Source organism: Melospiza georgiana, chromosome 3 (genome assembly GCF_028018845.1).
Source record: "Melospiza georgiana isolate bMelGeo1 chromosome 3, bMelGeo1.pri, whole genome shotgun sequence".
Lineage (NCBI taxonomy): Eukaryota > Metazoa > Chordata > Aves > Passeriformes > Passerellidae > Melospiza > Melospiza georgiana.
In genome coordinates, this window is record NC_080432.1 from 77,311,980 (window position 1) to 77,332,962 (window position 20,983).

Here is a 20,983-nt window from a genome sequence, read left to right on the forward strand (position 1 = left end):
TTGCAGCCAGCTGCCAAAATCAGAGATAGAGAGCATTTAATACACATCTGGTCCTCAAATGGTCAAAGCCTCCTTCCAAAGAGTACACTGGGTGTTATGAATCCAGCTTGTGTGCCTTGGGAACCCTAAGTCTGTGCCACGTTACTTAATCTATGAAGAGCTGGATGTCTAAATTGGGTTTATGAGTCACACTCCCAAAGGCAAACATATTAAAAGTATCTCTGAAAGCTGTGTTAAAGTATTGCATTTCAAAAGGAAGCTGTCAATGTGTTTTTACAGTAGTCTTAACTAGAAGGTAACACTGGGAGCCCCTTGTAAGGGAGTTGCATTGTTACAAACTCACTATCCAAGAAGATGTATCAGTAAGTATCTCTGCCTCAGCTGAATGGGCCCAAAAGTGGGACAACTGTTAAATCTCTTCTTATCTGTGGCATGTATCTTTCAGACCAAGCTGGCTAATTCCTTACCACTACTATCATTAGACAAGATCTAAGGCTGGAACCATAACAAATTAGGTATAAGTAGATTAAAAAAATAAAAAGAAAAAAACAAAAAAAATATTATGATAAGTATTTGGGTCTTTTCCAAGTCTTTCAGTCAATATGTAACAAATTTCCCCATTCAGAACATTTATTACAGAAAATAGTCTTGTTCCTTATTATGCAAATGTCCCTCTCACCACCTCTCATGTATCAGTACTACCTTTCTATAGATGCTGTGCATCTATAGATGACCTGTGCATGATTGCTGGAAAATTATTCCTGGTTCTGCAGCTGAATCCACAGAAGCAGTATTTCCCTCCATGGGAGGGATACAGTCCAGTGTTTTGTTGGCATAACCAAACTGGGTAGGACCCAGCATAGCAAAACAACTGCCCAGAGACTTGTTTTTTTCCCATTTTAGCTGATGTCATCCAGGAAGTAATACAGCTTGACTACCAAAAAAATACCCAGCCCAAAGTAACAGGCAGTTCAATATCCCCTAGGTGGATGTGCTGACAGAGTTGTATTCAAAGAGGCTTTCCCAATGCAAGTCCTGGTGCAGAGTCCTGGTGGGTTTTCCACTGTTGTCTCTAATGCAAACACCAAGCTTCTCTTGTTTGCATTTTATTTGGATTTTTTGACCCTATTTAAGTGCCTATGAACATGATTTAACTTTATAGCTGAACAGCCTGTTGGACACAGCCAGTTGAAAAGGAGCATTGTACAGCCTTCATTTTGCCATTTGGAATCAAAGGTGTTTTTCTCTGAGCTACTCCTTGTATTTTCATGGTCCTTGGAATACTTTGTGCCTGAAGTAAATTAGTGACAAAAAGCCCGAGGAACCTGTGTATCAGGGTTGTGTTGAAGCAGTTTTTTTGTCTTTCAGTCCCTATTGCCCTCAAGTAGCGAACAGCTCTGTATGCCTGTAACTTTCCATGCTTCAGCAGTCCCACTGAATAGTTCCCACATGACCTTACTGGTAACTGTAACATTAAGTGCTAACAACAGGAACACTGCATACAAAATTTTGCATCCTGCTCAGAGAAGGAGGAATGATCATCACAAAAGCTTGAGAATTTCACAGTTTCCATCTTTGCATAGAAAATCCTCATTGCTGCTTCCCTTATGCTCAGGATGTCTCAAAGAGAGTGATGGGTGTGGCAGTGAAACCCCTTGCATGAATCCACACTTGGCCCCTGGCATTTAGGATGAACACCAAAAGAAGGCAAAAGGCTGATGTGTCTCTCATTTCAGGAGACACAGGAGCAGAACCCCATGTGATAGTATTTTCTGCTCCTGCATCCGTTCATAAAGTGCTATAGAAATATGGCAACCTAAGGAATGACTCCAGAATACTGAAGGAGGGCATTTCTTCCAGCAATAACTTCAGCCTCCAAATATTATCATATAAGTAGTGATGAGTTTTGAGGGGAATCTGTGAGAAATATTGCACACCCACATACACAGTGACTGAAGCAGAGTATGCTTGCTGATGCTGAGAGTGGTATTTCACCATTTAGGAAGCTTTTTCATTAGTCAGCTGTCTTTCAACAGCTAAACCCCATATTTGCTACCTTAAATGTTGCTTAAAAAAAAAAAAAAAAAAAAAAAAAAAAAAAAAAGAAGCAAAAACAAAACTAAAATCACCATGGATTCTTATCTCCTTTTCCAAGCAGTCTGATTTCTTCAACCTTAAACAATTTTGTCTTGGCACAGCTATTAGGCTACGTTAAACATTTCTGGGAAATGTGTGTCAAAGTCAGAGTGCTCATTGTTTCATTTGAGCAATAGTTTCACATCTAAATGTGGGAAAATGCAACTCAGGAAAAAATAGGATTTAAAAGAAAACCAGAATAAAAACGAAATTGAATTACTGATCTCACTGAATATGAAGTTGGGCCCCTGATCCTTCAGTTTCATGTCTAATCCTGAAATTTCACAGAAGCATTTGCTTATATACTTAGGGGAATTTTGCAGGACTCTATCAATTCTATATAACTCTATATAACTGTCTTCTCTGAACCTGTTTTTAATTAATCTGTTACATATTCTAACTTCTAAAGAAAGGGATTTGGAAAAGCACTGGGCAGCAGCCTTGCTTTATTCCAATTAAGTCAATGGTAAAACTCCCCTTAATTCCACTGGGAGCAGAATTAGATCCATGCCAAGCCCATTTTCAAAATCATGTCTTTAAGGCTTACACAATGCCTTCTCCCTGCCCTTGCTTAAAGCACAGACTTCCCTCTACTGTCGTTTTGGTTTTTCTTTTTTTATCCCTTGTAAAATAAAGCCATGCAAATACGCAAACAAACCAACCTCAGCATCCTAACCTGTGGGACCACATATTTCACTGTTTTCTTTCTGACTGTGTGGTTAACCTTTTGGGGGAAATGTTCGAGATTACAGTGCTGGACTGCTGTGAAATTCTAGGTAGACTCTGAGTATGTTTCAAAAGAGTTGGAGATAAACTCCTGGATGTTGGCTGGGTTCCCTTTTTCTGTTAAAGTGACACAACATTTTATTCTTCTTACATGCCTGCTGATTATTGCTCTGTAACACGGGCAAAAATAATAAATCGATATCTTTCTTTTATTTTTTTTTTTTTTTTGAAACCTTCCCTTTCGCTTAATGCTTGGGGAGCTGGATGCAGCAATTTGATCCACTATCAAACACGGTATTTCCTTGTGCCAACACACGATGGTCTTTTCATTTGTACGAGCGTAGATGAACAGTCGGATTCTCACACTGCACAGACATATACCCTGCTCCCTTGGACAAGGTGCACTTTTACCTACAGAAAAAACCCCCAATAAATGAAATTAACCCTTGTTTTTCATACAAAGATCAGACAAGGGCTGGCCCTATCCCGGCGGCTCAGGAGTTGTTCCCGGTCCCGCCGTGCCCCCGCTCCCCTCGCACCGCCCCCGGCCCGGCGCGCGCCCCCGGCGAGTGCGTGCGCGCCTGTGCACGCGCGCCCGTGAGCGCGCAGGCCCCCGCCGCGCGCCCCTGCGGGCGTACACGCGCGCGTGTGCGCGCACCGGCGTGCACGTGGGTGCGCGAGGGCGCGCCGCCGGCATCCGCCGGTGCCGCGCCCCGCCCTCCCCGGGCCAACGCCGCCCACGGGGCCGAAGCGGGCGCGCCCGCCGCTGCCGCTCCCCTCCGGCCGCGGGGCTCCGGCGGCGCCCGGGGCAGCGCATCCCGCGGCTGAGCCCATCCCGCGGCTGAGCCCCGGACCCGCGGTCCGGCAGCGCCCGCGCCCCGCCCCCCCCGCCATTGGGCCGGCGGCGGCCCCGCCCCGGCCCGCCCCGCCCCCGGCTGCCCGGCAGTTCCGCGCGGGCGGAGCGGGGAGCGGCACCCGCGGCGGCGGCCCGGCGGCAGCATGGGCTGGAGCTGACAGCGCCCGCCCCGCAGACGCTGCCGAGCGCTGCCGGCGGGAGCGCAGAGGGAGCGCGGCCGCGGGGAAGGGAAAAGTTGCCGCGTCCGCCCGGGGAAACTTTGTGCGGCCGAGGCGGGGAGGGGGCGGCGGAGCCGAGCCGTCCGGTGCGGTGCGGTCCCTGCGCGGCGGCGGCGGGGCGCGCAGCGCGGCGCTGAGGCGGCGCGGGGGTCATGCCCGCCGCCAGCTTGCTGCCGCTCTTCGGTAGCGCGGCGGGGCCGGGGACGCTGGGCGGCCCCGCGGGCAGCGGCGCGGGCGGCGGGGGCAGGAAGGCGGCGGGCCCCGGCGCGTTCCGGCTGACGGAGAAGTTCGTGCTGCTGCTGGTGTTCAGCGCCTTCATCACCCTCTGCTTCGGGGCCATCTTTTTCCTGCCCGACTCCTCCAAGCTTCTCAGCGGCGTCTTCTTCCACTCGGCCGCCCTGCAGCCGCCGCCGCCGCCGCCCGGCGGGCAGCCCCGCGCCCCTCCGCAGCCCGGAGGCGGCCCGGCGGCGGCGGCGGCCGCGGGCGGGCCGGGCAGCCTGGAGCGGATCCGCGCGGACCACGAGCGGGCTCTGCGGGAGGCCAAGGAGACGCTGCAGAAGCTGCCCGAGGAGATCCGCAGAGACATCCGCCAGGACAAGGAGAAACTTCTGCAGGACGCCCGCGGCAGGAAGGAGGCGGGTGCCCCCGGGCTGCCCCAGCGCCTTTTCCGCCAGCCCGTCGGCGCCGTGGGGCAGGAGCCCGCCGACCCCGACGTCCGGCAGAGGAGGGAGAAAATCAAAGAGGTGGGTAGTGGTGGCTGTCGGTCCCGCTCCGGGGGATGCGCCTCGGCACTCCCGCGCGGGGCAACAGGTCTCTGCCGGCTCTGGCGGCGGTGCTGGGGGACCCCTGACCGCTCCTGCCGCCTCCTCCTTGCGGGAAGAGGGTCTTTCCGGCTGGCTGTCCCTCGGTAGCCGCAGCGCAGGTCGGCGGCGTCGCCCGCGGTTGCATCCTCGCATCCCGCGGTGCGTTCCCGCTTGCGGCCCCGCGCTGCCGGCTCCGTGCCGGCTGCGCCTCCCTCCCTCCCTCCCGAGGCTGCCGGGTTCCCCCAGCTGTTGCACCGAGACCCGAGCAGAAAGCAAAGCCCCGCGAGGGCTGGCAGGCTGGGGACGGCGGCGCCGGGGAGAAAGAGCGGCGCGGGTCCGCCTGCGCTGCCCACGGGACGTGCCGGCTCGGGCGGTGCGGGACGATCCTCCGCGGGTGCGGAGGCAGCGGGGCACGGCTCAGGAGCTGCCCGGGCTGTCCGGCGGGGCGCAGGTGCGGTGCAGCGCTCCAGAGGGGTCGCGGTCCGCCTCGGGTTCGTGCGTTTCGCTATTCAGCGGTATCGGCTGTCTGAAGAGTTGAGGGCATTTGGCAAATACAGTCAATTTAGGTTGCAGCGGTAAAGAGGCAGAGCTGTGTGTGCTTTGACGAATTCTTTCAACCACCTTTTTTTGGTCCTGCTGCTCGGTTGGTTCAGGTACCGGTTTAAATCCTTCCCTAGAAAAACTCTGTCTAGGTAATGCTGTCGTGGGCAGAGTTTGACAGGGTCCTCTAGCAGAAGAAGAATTTCCTTAGTAATACAGTTCAACTTCCCATCAGTGCTGGCTGGTTTATTTATCGAACTGACAATTTCAGCTGCCTGCAGAGATTAGGGTTTATGAATTAATTAGTAGTATATATTTCATGTACTGTGGTGATGGAAGTGAGATAGTCTCTGTAGTAAGCCTTACTACCGAGTATTTCAGTATTTGTGAAACCTGGTTAGCCTTAGTTAAAATTATTTATTTTTATTGTGTGTTTGTACAGAGTGCTCTGAAAAGTGAGCTGTGATATCACACAGAGCATCATGTAATAAGCTCTCACAAATATCAAGTTGTGTTCTGTGCTCTGGAGTCCTTGTGTCACTAACTGTTTCACCAAACTGTGTAGCATAGTTTTAAGTCATAAGCAGCATGTACCAATGCAAAGGTATTTTGAAGGGAGAAACTCTTAGGAGTACACGGTACAGACCACATCTTGAAGTGTGCCAAGAGTATGTTGTCTTCTGGTTTAGTCATGCAGCCTCCCTGAGGCATATGGAAAGTTAGAAATACCAGCAAACTCTTTTTCCATCTCTGTGACATTGCCATGGAGAAGTATTTGGAAGTAATGAGGCTCCAGACCTGATGTACCTGATTCTGTGGTACAGAAGACTGCAACAAGTAACTAAACAGGAGGAGGAAGATAACACTTAAGCATGCTGCTGTCCTGCTGGTCCCACTGTGTGCCGGCAGGTCTGAGTTACCTTTTGTTACATGTGGATATGCATGTGTTTGTGTACTTACAAACATATGGCCAATATCTCTTCAATTTCTTCCTCCCTTTCCTTTCCTCCTCCACTTCCACACAGAGCATCAGTTTCACAGTAGCCTCCCCAAACCAGAGTTTTGGCTGTTTAAGCATAGGAGATGACACAGAAACTGCACTTTGTTTCCAGGTCTTTGCTTTCATTCATACCTCAGTTTAAGTCCTCAATACTAAGTTTCTTTTCCTCCTAAATCACTATGTGATCTTAACATCTTGATTCCTTACTTGCTTTAGCATTTTTGCAGTACTTTGCCTGGTTTGATTTTTGTCTTTTTTCCATTGACAATAAAACAGTGTTTCTATTCTGTGCTGACTTGCTTCACATTGTTTCATGTGTTGGCTTTTTTGTTGCTGTTCTCTTTGTCTTTTTGCAAGCTTTAGTCCCCTTTTTTTATATTGTTACCTTAGTGTCAAGATGGATTTCTAATCTGAAGGCTTTTTAGCTTAGTTTTAAAACTTTAAATAGTTTAAAAATTTATCTTTTTAAAGTATGAACTTTTGTACTTTACTGTAAATGCACAGAAATCAGAATTATCCCTTAAAAGTTTTTCTCTTTGTGCCCAGTGGTTACATGCTGGAGATGCAAACATAAAAAACCTTCCTGCTTTCATACTCTTTTGAGCCTGGAATTCGCATTGCAAATTGTATGACTTGTGTCATATATCTAGAACTCAACATTTGAAACTAGTCTTGGTGATACTTTTTACAGAAGGAAGCAAGTTACTTTAAAGGAAAAGAATGCCAAAAAATAAGGTTGTTCTTCCCTGTGTTTCTGTTCTGGAAGGGCTCTGTCCCGCCAACGTGCTGACATAAAGCTGAGAGGGGAGATACCTTAGAGATGCTTTGTCCATTTACTGTTTTAAATTTTAAGTTGACGTGTGTGTTTAGAAGTCCAGCCAGTACAATATCACTTAGAATCACAAAGCAATGAAATGCTGTGACTTTATGGCATTTCTTAGCCAAGTTTTCTTCTAGAAATTTTAACCACTTTTTCTACAGCTTGCTCTGTTATATTAGAAAAAAAAAATGAACAGGGTGAAACTTAAACCAAGAAGGAAATAAAAACGTTCTTGAACCTCTCTTCGTATTTAAACCAACATAATATTACCAAAAAGAAAAAGAAATGGTAGATGCTTATTGAATGAGTAAAATACTTGTGGAAACATGAAGAAGTAGAGATCCTGTTGCTATGAGGGAACCCTCACTTCTTTCTCACTCTGTCAGAACTATGTGGTTGCTCTCAAGCTCTGTGTGTGGAAAGGTCTGCCCCACTGTGTTACACCTCTGGGGCCTGGCTGTGTGCAGGGAGGGGTGTGAACCAGAAGCCAGCGGTACTGATGGGCGCTGTGCTCGTGCTCTGCTTCTCTTCTGTTGACGCATTACAGGCAAACTCGGAGCAAAGAGCAGCACTGCCAGCAGTGAGGCTTTCCCCACCACTTCCTGTTCTACTGCTCTCAGTTGCTTGTGGCTGCTGAGTTTTTGACTGCCTGTCCTGGGTGTTGTCCTCATGCAGGATGCCTCATGGAGGCTTGAGCCATGGAGCACACTTTGGCATTAGCAGCACACTTGCATTTGCCGGAACTTGCATTCTTCAGTCAGTTCCTCCAGTGCTCCCATGACTTGGAGCAAGGTCTGGGCCCCTGGTATGTCTGTGGCAAGTGCCTCCTGTGGTATCTGTTCCCTTCCTGGAAAAAAGGAGTGGAAGGCAGTGATGATTCCGTTCCACTCAAGTGCAATGTCTTCCAGTCTCTGCTTTTGTCGCTGTTGGTTATGGCTGGACATCATTATTCCTGGTGTCAAGGCAAGACTTGCAGGGGCATAGGTAGTTGATACAAGCAAAAGAAATTATTAGATGAGGATGATAATAGTGGAAATAGGCTATGAAGGCAGGAGATGCATTCTTTTAATTAGAAAAATCTTATTTTGAGTCTTCTCCAAGTCTCAGTCCTCTCTCTTCCAAGAAAAAAAAATGGTGCTGGAATTATTTAGGTGTAAAGGAAACAGCAAAACCTAAGCTCTTTTTATTTTAAAGCAAAAGAATAGAAAGGATGAGTGAGCTAGCTCAGGTACTAGAAGCTATATAATCACATTAGTGTGGTGCTTTGCCCAGACTAATTAATCCTGCTGAACAGCAAGCTCTATGGTGGAGCACCATACTAATGCAGCTGTGCTGTTTCTTGTACAAGGTAACTACCTTGGAAACTGTTCATGTTATTGATCAGGGTGTTTGGACATGTTTTCAGGATAAAAGCCTCCCTGGTAAACTGGAATCAATGTCCAAAGAGCGTGGTCATGCAGTGCTCCAAGTACAAGCACAGCTCTCAGCTGTTGCAGTCATGTAGTACAAGTCCTGCAGAGAGGAATTTGAGCACCAGTCCTTTGAGCTCAACAGGGCAGTGGCTGCAAGTCAGCAAAACAGACTCTGCAGCTTCCCTCCCTGTCCTTCCATTAAGAAATGAATTGAGGTGGCATTGGCAGTGTGAATTCTGAAGCTTTTAAAGTCCTATGGTGGCTTTTATGCAGTTTAGATGAAAATCTCCATAATGTTACAGGGATGTTCAGCAATATCTTGAGGAAAGAAAGCTTGTGAGCATGGAAATAAAGCACTAATCAGAGATCTAATATGTGCTTGAAATGAAATACTTGGGCATAATCAGATGTCTTCATTAACAAGCAGTGATGGCGAAATAATGGGTGGTCACTCACTGTTGTGGAAGGGCAGTTGGCCCCTTGTGTCTTCCTGCATGCTTCCACCAGCTGCTTTCCTACTGCCTGGTATCCTGGTGCTGCTGCTCAGGAAGGTCCAGTGCCAGCTGGATGGAGTTTTATTTCCTTATGAGGGTGTTTACATGACAAGGTGAGCTCACTGATACTTCTTGCTATTGGAAGAGGAGGAGAAGTCCCTTTGTGCCACTTTTGATTGCATTCTCCCACTGTCTACTTTCTGTGACTTTCACCGCATCCCTCCATAAGCTGCTTCAGCTCAGTAAGTCAGCTAAAAACTGTCAGAGAAAAAGAAAAAAAGAAATTGGATGGATTTCTGCTAAACTTTGTCAGGTTGGTGAGTCAGAGGTTTTAATGAAAGGGTTGACTTGGTGCTAGTTTTGGCTGTGGTGAGGGAACAGGTGGAAAAAAGGTATGAAATCTCTTTGAGTAGCTGTGTCTTAGCACCTGGTATCTGTTCTTCTTGCCTAAGTTCTCCATTAAAACTGAATCTCTGCAATGAGACTTTTGCAGAGTAAAGGTTCCATCTACTGTAATCGTCTTTAGCAGAATGAAGCATTTCTCTTCAGAAGGTTTACCTCCCAACCCCTCTTCTCATAACAGAAAAGGAGACAAGAAATACAGAAACAGGAATTACTGAGGCCCCAGCTACTGTAGACTAAAATTCAGAGCGCTTTTACTTGTGAAGACCTTCATAGGAGAGGAAACAGTTAAAATAAAGCAGTTTAAGTACTGGGTGGTTTGAATTTCAAACAGAAAAAGCCACATTCCCTGATGGTACATTTCTTTAAGAACATGATTCAGTGAAAGGAAAAGAGTTGACATGTAATGAGTAAGCAGTGTGGTGATTCCTGCCAACATGCTGATGATGCAATCAATGCATTTCGAAAGAAGTTTTCCTGAAGTATCTTGTGACCTTAATGCTGACATGGTATAGTTGTTATTAAGTTTGTTGAAGTTTATTATTAATCTTGGTTTTTTTCACACCCAAAGCTTTGTTTATTTACTTTTAATCTTCAGTATTTTTGTATTTGCTGTTTCTTTTCGAGTATTTGATAGTGCTTTCCTTCCTGATAAATACTGTTTGTGTTGTGTGGTTTGTTTTTTTTTTTTTTTTTTATGGTTTTATAAAAGTCACTGTGGAGGTGAATAAAGTGCCCAAAGATGGGAATCACAGATGATAATGGTAAGCTGGAGGTGGCCAGGGTTGCCCTATGATATCCAAAATGTCACAAACCAATAGGTTAAAGTGCTTGCTTAGGGTTAATGGCACTACAGGATGCAGAGAAGCTTCAGCTGTGTTACTGAGTATGATTCAGTGACTCACTTGGCAGAACCTATGGAGAGCCAGATCATCTTGCCAACCAGATGTGGAGCTACTCTTGCTTTAGTTGGGTTTGTGCCCTGGGGGATAGGGAGCTGAAAGGGTTTAGTGGAGTTCTGAGCACAGTGGATGCAGTGGACCCTCACTGAGCCCACTGCATTTGGAAGGAAAGTGGAGGATAATATGAATGAGGTATCTTCATGTCCCCAAAATATGAAATAGGGTATATATTTGCCGAATTAATGTTCTTCCTGATAAGACACTCTGCGTTCTTTTTAGGGAAGGACATTGTTTCAGCTGCTGCCTTGTTTGGGTTTGTTTTGTTTTGTTTGGGGATTTTCAGTGAGAACCTCATAGCCTCCCTTCAGTCCAATGATCTTGGATTTGAACTGGGATCATGAGTTGGAGGGGTGTTTCACTGTATGACTGTGTACATATCTGATTGGAATAGGATGTGTTCCCAATTGCTGGTTCTTGTTTTTATAGCCTTGCACCTGTTTTCTGTGTGCTAAGAATGATATTTAATTTTCCCATCTTCAGGCTTGGTCTGTATTCTCAACAGGTAAACTTATCAAAAGTAACTGAATGTCCTTTATAACCAGATCCTCAGAATTGTGGGGAAAATGAAAAGACTTTAAATGTTGGGTGAAAAACATCTGGTTTTCACAAAAACATAAGCCAACAAACAAAACAAGGGCATGATTAATTATTTGTCTTTCTGTAAAGGCAAAATGTAAATTCCAGACACATAGGACTCTTCATGAGAACTAAATAAGGTGATGTAAACATGTGGGATAAAGCTTAAAATGGAATATCTCCTGTACTTCAGCAGAAGTTACATTCTCGTAGTGATGATTTTGTGCTTGATGCTAGTGTAGTAGCCTATGGCAGCCAATTAATATAAAGAAATAGACTAAACCATAATGTTAGTAAGTACAATTGCCTGAGGCTGTAGTTCTATGCTGCAGACAAACGGAAGCAGAAAAAATTCCACCTGTTTATTAAAATCTACTGTTAAGACCAAAAAAAGGTCTTATCTCATTCAGGGAGCAAATAAGAGTGGTAGACAGCCAGGCTTTGATACCTTCTTTGAATGTTAATGAAAGCACAGGATTTATGAAAAGGAAGCCATGGAGAGGCAGAAGACAGCTCTTCATGTGGAAAATAATCATTGTCCTTGCAGAAGGACCTGTGTGACTGTTGGATGGACAGACCTTTTCTTAAGGTTGTCTGAAGCACACTGCTCTAAGGATTGCTGTGTGTTAGCTTCCTCTTTGGTTAGGTTGGGGTGTTTTCTAGCTCAGGGAGCCAGCATAAGAGGAAATTTCTGTGGTTTGCATCTTAAAGATACTATCTTGATAAGTGTTTCCTTTATTTACAAATAACAAATTTGTCTTCCCAACTTATTTGGCACAGTAAGAGTAATATTTCAGGAAAGTGGCTTTGATTCAGTGTTCGTTCTGTCTTAACAGTGCAGCACTTACTCTGACAATAAATTGCCACCTGAGGTGGTACAGAGATGATGAGACACACTGGTTGTGTGTCTTTTTGGTAACAAACTCAAGTATTCACATGTGTCTCTGTGTAAAGCAGGTTTTAGACACTCGGTTTTGAAGGGTTTTGTGGTCTCTTCCTAAGTTATTTATAGAAGAGCTGTGATTTTACAAGTGAGGGAAATAACTGGGGGGGATGAGAGACTGTGAATTAAGCAATATGGGCAATGTACCAGATGCTCAATATGCTGATTCCTTTTCTGTGAAAATTTTCTTTATCCAGAACATTATTCAGTTGTTTGTTTTTCTTTTTTCACTGAGTTGTTTGAGCTTTTTAAAGCATGTGACATAAAGATTGTGTGCACACTTCTGAGAAGCATCTTCTGTTTTGCTGTTTTCCATGACTCTTTTTAATCGTGTCTGCAAGTCTGTTATGAAAACATCATTGGTGAGTAATGAAGCTCATGCTTCCCCGAACCAGATGAAATGAAACTTTTTACAGACTTGTGGTTGAGCCGCAGTTCTATTGCTTGGCAGCCCTGCCTGCAGAGTCCAGAAGGCTTTGCTGTTGAGGGGGGAAGCACTTGGGTGCTTTTCTAGGGCTGAGAGCAGCCCATTGATTCACACAGGGTTGCACAGTGAGGTTTCGGAGCAGAATGTGGAGACCTGGCTCCTGTTTGGCCATTCCCCTCTAAACCTGTTGCTCTGTGCTGGGTAAGGCTGTCTTGGCTCCCACCTGTGCTGCAGGTGTCCAGCACGGGTGTTTCACTTCATTAGGGTCAGTTTAAACCTGAGCTTTGGAGTGAGATTCATGATTGCACATGAGCAGCTTTGCTTTACCACTAAACTGCTGCTAAATGCAAGGTTTTATTGCAGGGACAGGTAAAGCCTGAGACTCCCTGGTTCTGTGTTTAGATCATTAGCTTTGGAAGCTTTTGAAGCAACACTTGAGCGCTGTGCTCCAGTGCTGCTCTGAAGGAAGGCATGTGGAGTAGTAAAACTCCTAGTTTGCCTTTCTCGCATCTTGAAGTCTTCAGTTTGAACTCTGTTGTAACCAAGAAAGGCTTGCATGAAAAAATATGACAACTTGCTATAACTCTCCACGGTAAGCTGGTTGGATTTTATAGCTGGTATTTATGAAGATACAGGTATTGCTCATTTTGATGCCTCTGATTTTAAAAGCTTTTCAAACAGATTGGATGAGCACATAACCTGCTGTTACATTCTTATAACTGTTAAAATTAAGCATTCACAGTCCTTGTGGGAACACTGAGATGTGCAGTCTCTTAGGCAAGGGTAACTACAAGTGTAAAATCTATTTTCATTTGTCTTCCTACTCCTTCTTGGAAGCTGCATGCACCTTGGTTTTAGACTTGTTTTAGGAATACAGTAAGTGCGTGAACTCTGACTTATTTGAAACTTGGGCCCTTTCTTTTAAGGGCAAATCTAATCAGATAAGAAAATAGGTGAAAATCAGGAGAGATGGTAGGCCATACTGTGCAAAGACTGAAAAGATTCTGTGCAATGAATGAGCTGATGGCTGTGGAACATCTGGCTGTTATAAGACACTATGCATCTCAAAAATACTCATAGAAGAATCAGCTTCTTTCTCTGATACTGAGTAGAAACAGAAGTTGCAGTTTTAATGGAAAAGTATGCAGCTTTGCACTTCCCATATGAAGATATATAATGCTGGCAATTTAGAGTGGAGGCAGTACTGTGTGTTTTTCGTATGAATAAAGTAGAAAGAAAGAATGTATGATATTTTCTTCCCAGGATTTTACATCATCTCACATGTGTAGGGGTGATCATATTGCTTGGCAACATAAGCCCTCTTTTTCAATTATTTATTAAAAGTCAGTGTCTGCTTTTAAAACATTGCAGTAAAATGACATTAGATCAGTGTGGCTTGCTTCTTTAATTAGCATTCAGACCACTGTGAGACTATTTTTTAAAGTATCTGCATACTTTTCTTTCACTTAGTTCCCTGCTTAATATGAATCTTTGCCTTTTGAAATTCCTTTTGTTCAGGGACTGCTTTCTTCCAAGGAAATAGGAAGTAGCTAGTGTAAAAGAATATCAAGCTAAAAAAAGCCATTTTGCTTTCAAAGTGTAGTGCTTAAGGAGATAGTAATTTTACTATTCAGTGACAGACACATGCAGATGCAGACCCAGCCTTTAACTCTGCTCACACTTTTCTCACTGCCTTTGAGCACTGACATCTGTTGGTGCAGTGAATGGTGCTACTGCTGATAAAGCTTTGCCCATACTGCTGTCTGTGGGGAAATCTGTTGCTTGCTACTGTGGTTGTAGTTCTCCACCCATCTGTGATTTTAAGAATTGCACTTGATATTCTGAATTGGACCTAGGTAGTAATACAAAATTCTTTAAAGCCAAAAGAAAAGAAATAGATGTTAATCATTTGCAGTGATGGATTTCTGTCCCCCACCCCCATCAAGCAATAAAAAACTTAATTGCCATTTAGAGAGTAGAAAAGTTATAAATGTTACTGATTTTAAAAGTTATACCACTTCAAAACTGCATGCTGCTTTCTCTGTTCTGGCGAGATCGTCTGAAGAATCACCATGGGAAAAACTATGCCATGTAAAGACCAACTGCAAATTGACTGATATTTTTATGTCTTATTCAGTAAGTCTCTAGAGTAAGTGTGGCACTGAACTTGGACTGACTGAAATAGAGAGGTGTGTGATCTTGTCAAGGGCTGAAGTGACATCACAGATCAAGAAGGGCACTTCAAAGAAATGGTCGTTCTGAAGAAAAGCCCGTATGTCTCTTCATGCAGTTTCTTTTTAAAAAATATTCATGTATTGATAGAGATGTATTAATATCTCTCACCACACATAAGTTTTACATAAGAGTGAAATATGTTGTGCAATTGGTCTGTTGTCTGTAGCTGAGAATGCAGTTTGCTGGGACAAGCTCTGTGTGGTCTGAAAAAGTTAAAGGCATAGGGTTTGTTTTGTTTTACAAATTGTCATATAAACTGAAAATATAATTACACATATGCTACAAGCAAAATCCAGAACATTAGGATGAAGCAAAGATACTCTTGTGTTTCAGCAATCAGCTTTACACAAGTTATTTTTTTATTATATAAATTTAAATATTGCCGAAAGTAGATGTCCTCTAAGAAAGTTTTCAGACTTCATGGAAACAGTTTTCGTGTGCAGCCTTATCATCTGTAGGCATTATGGAGACTCGGTTGGTCTGTGTTTATGCACACTGTAGTCCTATTTGTTCTTTTTCCCAGCCTTCTGCTTGCCATAGAATTTTTTTATTGAGAAGGAGAGAAATTCAGGCTCACCACTGGACCTCTGGAGGCCTGATCTCTTGCATAGAGCAGAGCTGACTTCAAAATAAAATTGAGTTGCTCAGTCTTGTGCACTCAAGCGCAGAAGATCTCTGCAGGGGGAGATTCTGCAGCCCCTCTGGACAAACCTATTCCAGTGTCTGAAGACCCTTATTGTAGGATTTTTGAATTGTTATTGTGGCTAGATACAATTTCTCTTGCTGCAACTGATGACACTGCCTTTACTTTTTTCATTGTGCCACACTGAGATTATCTGGGCTACCTTTTCTCTATGGGTATCCCCTAAGTCATTAAGAAGCCTTTTTTTTCTAGACCAAACATACCCAGCTTCATCTGCCTCTTTTCATAGGTCATTGTATTCTCTATAATTTAAAAAGAGTATCTCTAATTGTTGCAGAGAAGCTGAAAACCAGAAACAGGCTTCCATTTGAGGCATCAGGAATATCACATGGAAAGTGTTGGGTGCTTCCCATCATTAGCATGAACTCATGCTAACACAGCCTGCTGTACAGTTCACCTTCATCATTGCAAGGATGTTTATTTGTGTTCAACCAGGTGTTCACCAGGACCCTCAGGACATCTGTCCCAAAGCTGGTTTTTAGCCTCTAAGTTCCTGTTATATACTTAGGCATAAGATTTTTGCATTTGGCTTTATTTGGTCTCAAGAGCTGGTCATCAGCTCGTGGCGTCATTCAGGTGGGAGCCCTCTTGTCCACCTTGTTGACTGCTGGAGTTTGGGTTACACATGGAGCTGGTGACTGTGTGTGTTTGCTCTTTGGATCACTTGAACCCCAGGGACACGTCACTCCTAGCTAGCTGCTAGTTAGACTTTGACCTGTTTACAGCTGTCTTGAGAGTGTCAAACCAGCCACTTTTTTTATGAGTCCTTTTCCACTGCTCAGTGCTCAGACAGGATTCTGTCAAAAAGCCAGTCAGGGAAATTGTGCCTGCTGTGCTGCCCTCATCCACAGAGCCAGTGGCTTCCTCATAAGTAACTGGGTCGATTTGATACATTTTGCCTTTAGGAAATTTTCCTTGCCATTTGCAAAGGTGTTTTGTCCTTCATATTCCTGGAAATAGAGTGAAGGAGGTTCTGCTCCATTTTCTTCCAAAGGTTTGGAATAAAGCTGTCTTGTAATTCCCTAGAATTTCTTTCTTGTTTTTTTTTCCTCAGTTACCAGCGCCTGGTTGGTTTGGGCCTTCATTTGTTGCTGATGTAAAGGCACCTCCTGTCCTCTGGCAGGTTCCAGATGAGTTTTGGCTTCATCTTCCCTGGTGCCCAGCCAGTGTTTCTGAGCTGCTGTTGGACATCTCTCCACATTCCCTACCCCCTCTCCTGGAGGTTTGTGCTCCCCCTGAGCTCCTTTGCAGCCACTCTGCTCTCCTGATGTGGCAAATGGGAGGTCAATGAGATCTCCTGGGCACCTTAGCCCTACAGGGGATTCTCCCATGGGATCCTGCAGAGCAGGTCCCTGAAGAAGCTGAGCTCATTCCCCTCAAGTTCAGGGTCTTATATTGCCTTCTGCAGTTCTTTCAGGATAGTAATCTCTGCTGTCTAGCATTTAATTTGAATAGACTTGGGGTTTAGACATTTCTCATTCATGCATCAGTTGCTTTGAAGCAAGCTTTTATCCTGGGAGTTGGGGTGGTGGAGGAAAATGCCAATGCAGCCTTTCCTGGCTATTTTGCTGCCTCTCTTTTTCTCTGGGGAAGCCCAGAAGGAAACTGTATGTTAGCTCAGCAGATATTTTTTATTTAAAAAGATGAGGAAGTGTTTACTGGACAAAGAGATTTGGTTAATACAGGGACTTGCCATTAGAATTTTTGAAATACTAGCTATTGATGGAAAACAAAGCTCTTAGTTGCAGCTTTTGCCACTTTTGTGGCTGTAGATGGGTGATGAGCACACTGACATGGTTTGTGTGCTGTTTTGAGGTATCTTTCCTCTGCATACCTCTGATCAAAATATCAGTCACATGATGTTTATACAATGCAAATATGAAACAGTCATTTCAAAGTTGTTAGGCTTGGAGTTTGTATTGAAACTTACATGGATGCCATTAAAATAGGTTTAAAGCACATTTCTGTCAGATTTCTCTTTTAAGGGTGTAACCACTAGCTTATAAACTTGTATTTTTCAATTAAATTTCCATCTGGTTTTTGTGACTTATTTTGGGGCTCACAAGAGGAACTGTAAATATTTTTACCGTGAGGTTGTACTATTGAACTGCACACGGATTCAGAAGAGTCTGACTCATCAGCATTTGATTTTCTGTCACTTTTGACATCATAAAGAGGTCTGGCTTTACAGAAGCTTGGTTTTGAAAATGAAATCTTTCCTTGCACTGCCACATGCTCAGTGTCCAGACCCTCTAGTTACTTCTAAAAGGGTTGGTTTCCAGCATTATAGAAATACATGAGCATCCCTTCAATATGACATACCTATTCTGATTTTGTGATGTGAGAAGCAAAGCTCCTCCTATCTATAGCAGGAACTATGTAACTTTCCTTTTACCCCAGATTTATGGTCCTTTGTTATGGGAACAGTGACCACACAGTTTTTATTTGGCTCTATAAGTGTGAAAAGGTAGCTGTTTAAAACCTATAATGGGTACTTTTGGTAGGAACTGAGTAAATTTGAGGAAAGGGCTTTGAAGTTTTAAAGAGGAGTTAAGCTTATTTTAATTTTCATTAGACTATTTTTTCTTTACGTTTTCTACTGTACCTGAGTATGGAGGTTTAATTTCATCCAGAAAGTAAGTTATTTTGGATGCTCAGCAATCTAAAGCATGACCAGTGGCTGCACTTGTCCACTTCTACATTTTTGATCAGTGCCTTCAATCAAAATTTCAATATTTTCCTACATAAGGCTGATCCTGTAGTCTAAGCTAGTGAAGTCACACACACATTTTGATCTCTTGTACATGAAAAGAAACTTCTAGATGAACAGTCACCTGGTGAGCACTGAGAGAACAGTTTTTTTTGGTCAGCTGTAGTCTTGATCATAAGAACCTGGAGGACACAAGTGTCGATGGAGCTATTTTACACACAGAGTAGTGCACTGCAAGGTATTACACGTGTTCATTTCAGAGTACCTGTGCAGTGGGTTCATGGTGTGCTAATTACCCCTTACTGTCTTCTCTGATGGGGTGATTTTGCTGAGTTTTTCCTTACCTTTTGTTTGAGCATAGTATTTCTGTGATGCCAGTTTTATTCTTTATTTTGCATGAGAAGTTTTTCTCACTTCAGATGCCTGCCACTGTTTGCAAAATGTGTATGTTTTTTAAGGAAGGCACAGGACCAGTGGCTGATGCCAAAGACAAGTCTCCAAACCAGCTTAAAAGTCCCCTGTGTTCATGTGAGCACTGCAGTGTAAATAAATGTGGACGTGATCAGCTGCCTCAATGCCAAACACACTGAAGTATCTGTTTTACCAGCCCTACCTTGTGTCCACATATAGAAACATTCCCTGAGAACTTTGTGGCTGATTTTACTGCAGCATCACCAATAATGATTCTCTTGTGCTTGGTAGCTTGGTTGCCCTTAATCCAATGTTATGTGGGGACCTTCTGCAGGCCATGAATGTGCTATTATTTGGAAGATAATAACTTATTCATAATTTCTTTTGGATATTCCTGCTATGCTGTAATATCTGGTTTCAAATATGCTATTTCTAGGAAGCATCCTGGGTGGCATTGTACATGTTTTAGTCAAAACAAGAGGGAATTTGTTACATGTTATGTTTTCTTCTCCCCGCCTCCTCAGTCTCACTCAAATTTCAACTTCAGCCTTTTCCTTGGACTTCACTAAATTCCACAAAGATGTTATATATAAGAAGGAGAGAAGATTTTCTGATGGGATAAGGCAAACTTACTCATCCTTAGTTTGAAAGCTAGTAACTGGGATGTTGTGAGTGTGACACGTTTTACCAAGGAAATCAGCATTTAAGAGCGTTTGGAGTGGAGGAAGATTTGTGTGTGTTTGGATATATGAATCTATATGTCTGTTAAGGAAAAAAGACTAAAGAAAAAGCTCATACCCTGATACATGGAATTATTGCCAAAGAAGTAAACAGAAATTGTAAATTTTACCCAGCATGCTTTTCTACAGCGAGAGCATTTCACAGCTGTTCCTGCTTGTGTGTGAGACTGAAGCCTGGGAAATGCTCTTGTTTTGGCTGGTGAGCAGGGAGGAAGTGTTTAGCTCAGATGATGAAAGGTAGCTCTTGAAACTTAGAATGGAGCTGTGTATAAAGGTAGACTGATGACTATTGTATGAACTCTGATTAAATTTTGTATAATTCATATATTTTGCCTTTCACCCTTTGGAATGCTGGGGATAAAGAATATTTTTGGTCTTCAGAAGGGCTATTACTAACTAAATATAGACCTCTTTGGGCAAGAGCAGTATTTGCTTGCAAGTCAGAATGTGCTGCAAAACAAATTTTATTCACTACTTTACAGCTTACAGAAAATTCTTATCCGCAGTTCTCGATCAGCTTTTTATACAAGGTACTTGATAAGAATTTAATTTCTACAGTTAATTCACGTAGTTAATTTCTCACTTTGGGACATCTCTGTCTCCTTGTGCTCTCCAGCTTTTGTGTGATGGTTAGTATTACTGAAGTAGCAATGACCTCAGTAGAACCTCTAAGTGAATTTAGAAATAATTTGAGGTTTTACAGCAGAATTTAATTTATATTAGCATCTGTCTCTAAACCCTCTTGCTCCTGTTTCTACAGAAAAGTAGGAAAAATATGTATTGTGAAGAAAAAAAAAGATTTTTGCCTTTTCATGACCTTTTAAGATCTGTGCAGTCAACCACTTTCCCCAGATCAGCACAAAAACTCATGTTCTTTTTATTCTCCCTTGGACTTTGGCAGTACACTTAAAATTCTAACCAGCTGTGGTTCTGCCAGATCAGAGCTGGAAGGAAATTCACCAAAACCCCACTGCTTTTTTGGCACGCACTTTGCCACTGAAAAATCATCTCTCCCTTAAGTCACAGTGTGTGTGCTGGTGTTAGAATAACATGGCATGTGCACTTGATGCCAAGCCTTTTGGAGCACAGGGGGCAAATGTTTCTGAAAATGAATGAAAATTGGGGAATATTTGTACTTCTCCTTGAAATTTGGGCATAGGTTGAACATATATTCCTCTATTTACTTTGTAATGTGGACTAAAGCCAAGCTAAAACTGTAGTCCACTTTGATCTGTGAAAAACATACCTTCCATGAACAAATTATTACAGTAGTTTGCTTCCAAGAAGAGTGTTATTGTACAGAGATGGAATCATTGGAAGATCACTCCATCTGGAGACTCTCCTCCCACTGTCTACCTTGTAAGGTAACTGTGACATGATGGCATGGAACTGGCATTTCCCAATGATTTCTTGAAGCATTCTAATGTCCCTTCATTAGTGTTGGGAATGAAGACAGAGAATTAGAGGGAGCACTGCAGTGAAAGTGGATTTCCTTTCTTTATGGCTGTATCTGTCGCTTTCAAACATAACAAATGATGCTCCACACAGACTGCTGTTCCTCCAAAAGAAGGCAGTAAACAATTTCTCTTTAAATCAATGAAAAAAGCACTAGACTGCAAATATTAAACAAGTTTTTCAGGGCATGTGTTTTGGAAGACTGTAGTTTTTGAATTTGAGTTTATTTAATTCTGTCACGGAACTTCAAATACAGACATATTTCTGATGTGCTGCCTCTTGCAGACCCTTCATTTTACATTCTGCTTGACACTGCCTTGGGTTTAGTCTGCAGTCTGATTACAGCACTCGCTTGCACCAGCAGGCATTATTGACTTTTGATGCTGACTTTATAACTTCCTCAAAAAATGTAAA

At 43.5% G+C, this 20,983-nt stretch overlaps 1 protein-coding gene across 1 annotated transcript in view; it reads left to right on the forward strand.

Moving 5' to 3' along the window:
• The first annotated feature begins 4,088 nt into the window (after positions 1-4,088).
• MAN1A1 (mannosidase alpha class 1A member 1) overlaps positions 4,089-20,983 on the forward strand; it is a 139,007-nt gene continuing 122,112 nt past the window's right edge. The window contains exon 1 of the mRNA XM_058020925.1: positions 4,089-4,679. Within this exon, the coding sequence (XP_057876908.1) occupies positions 4,089-4,679 (591 nt within the window). The remainder of the gene's footprint in view (positions 4,680-20,983) is intronic.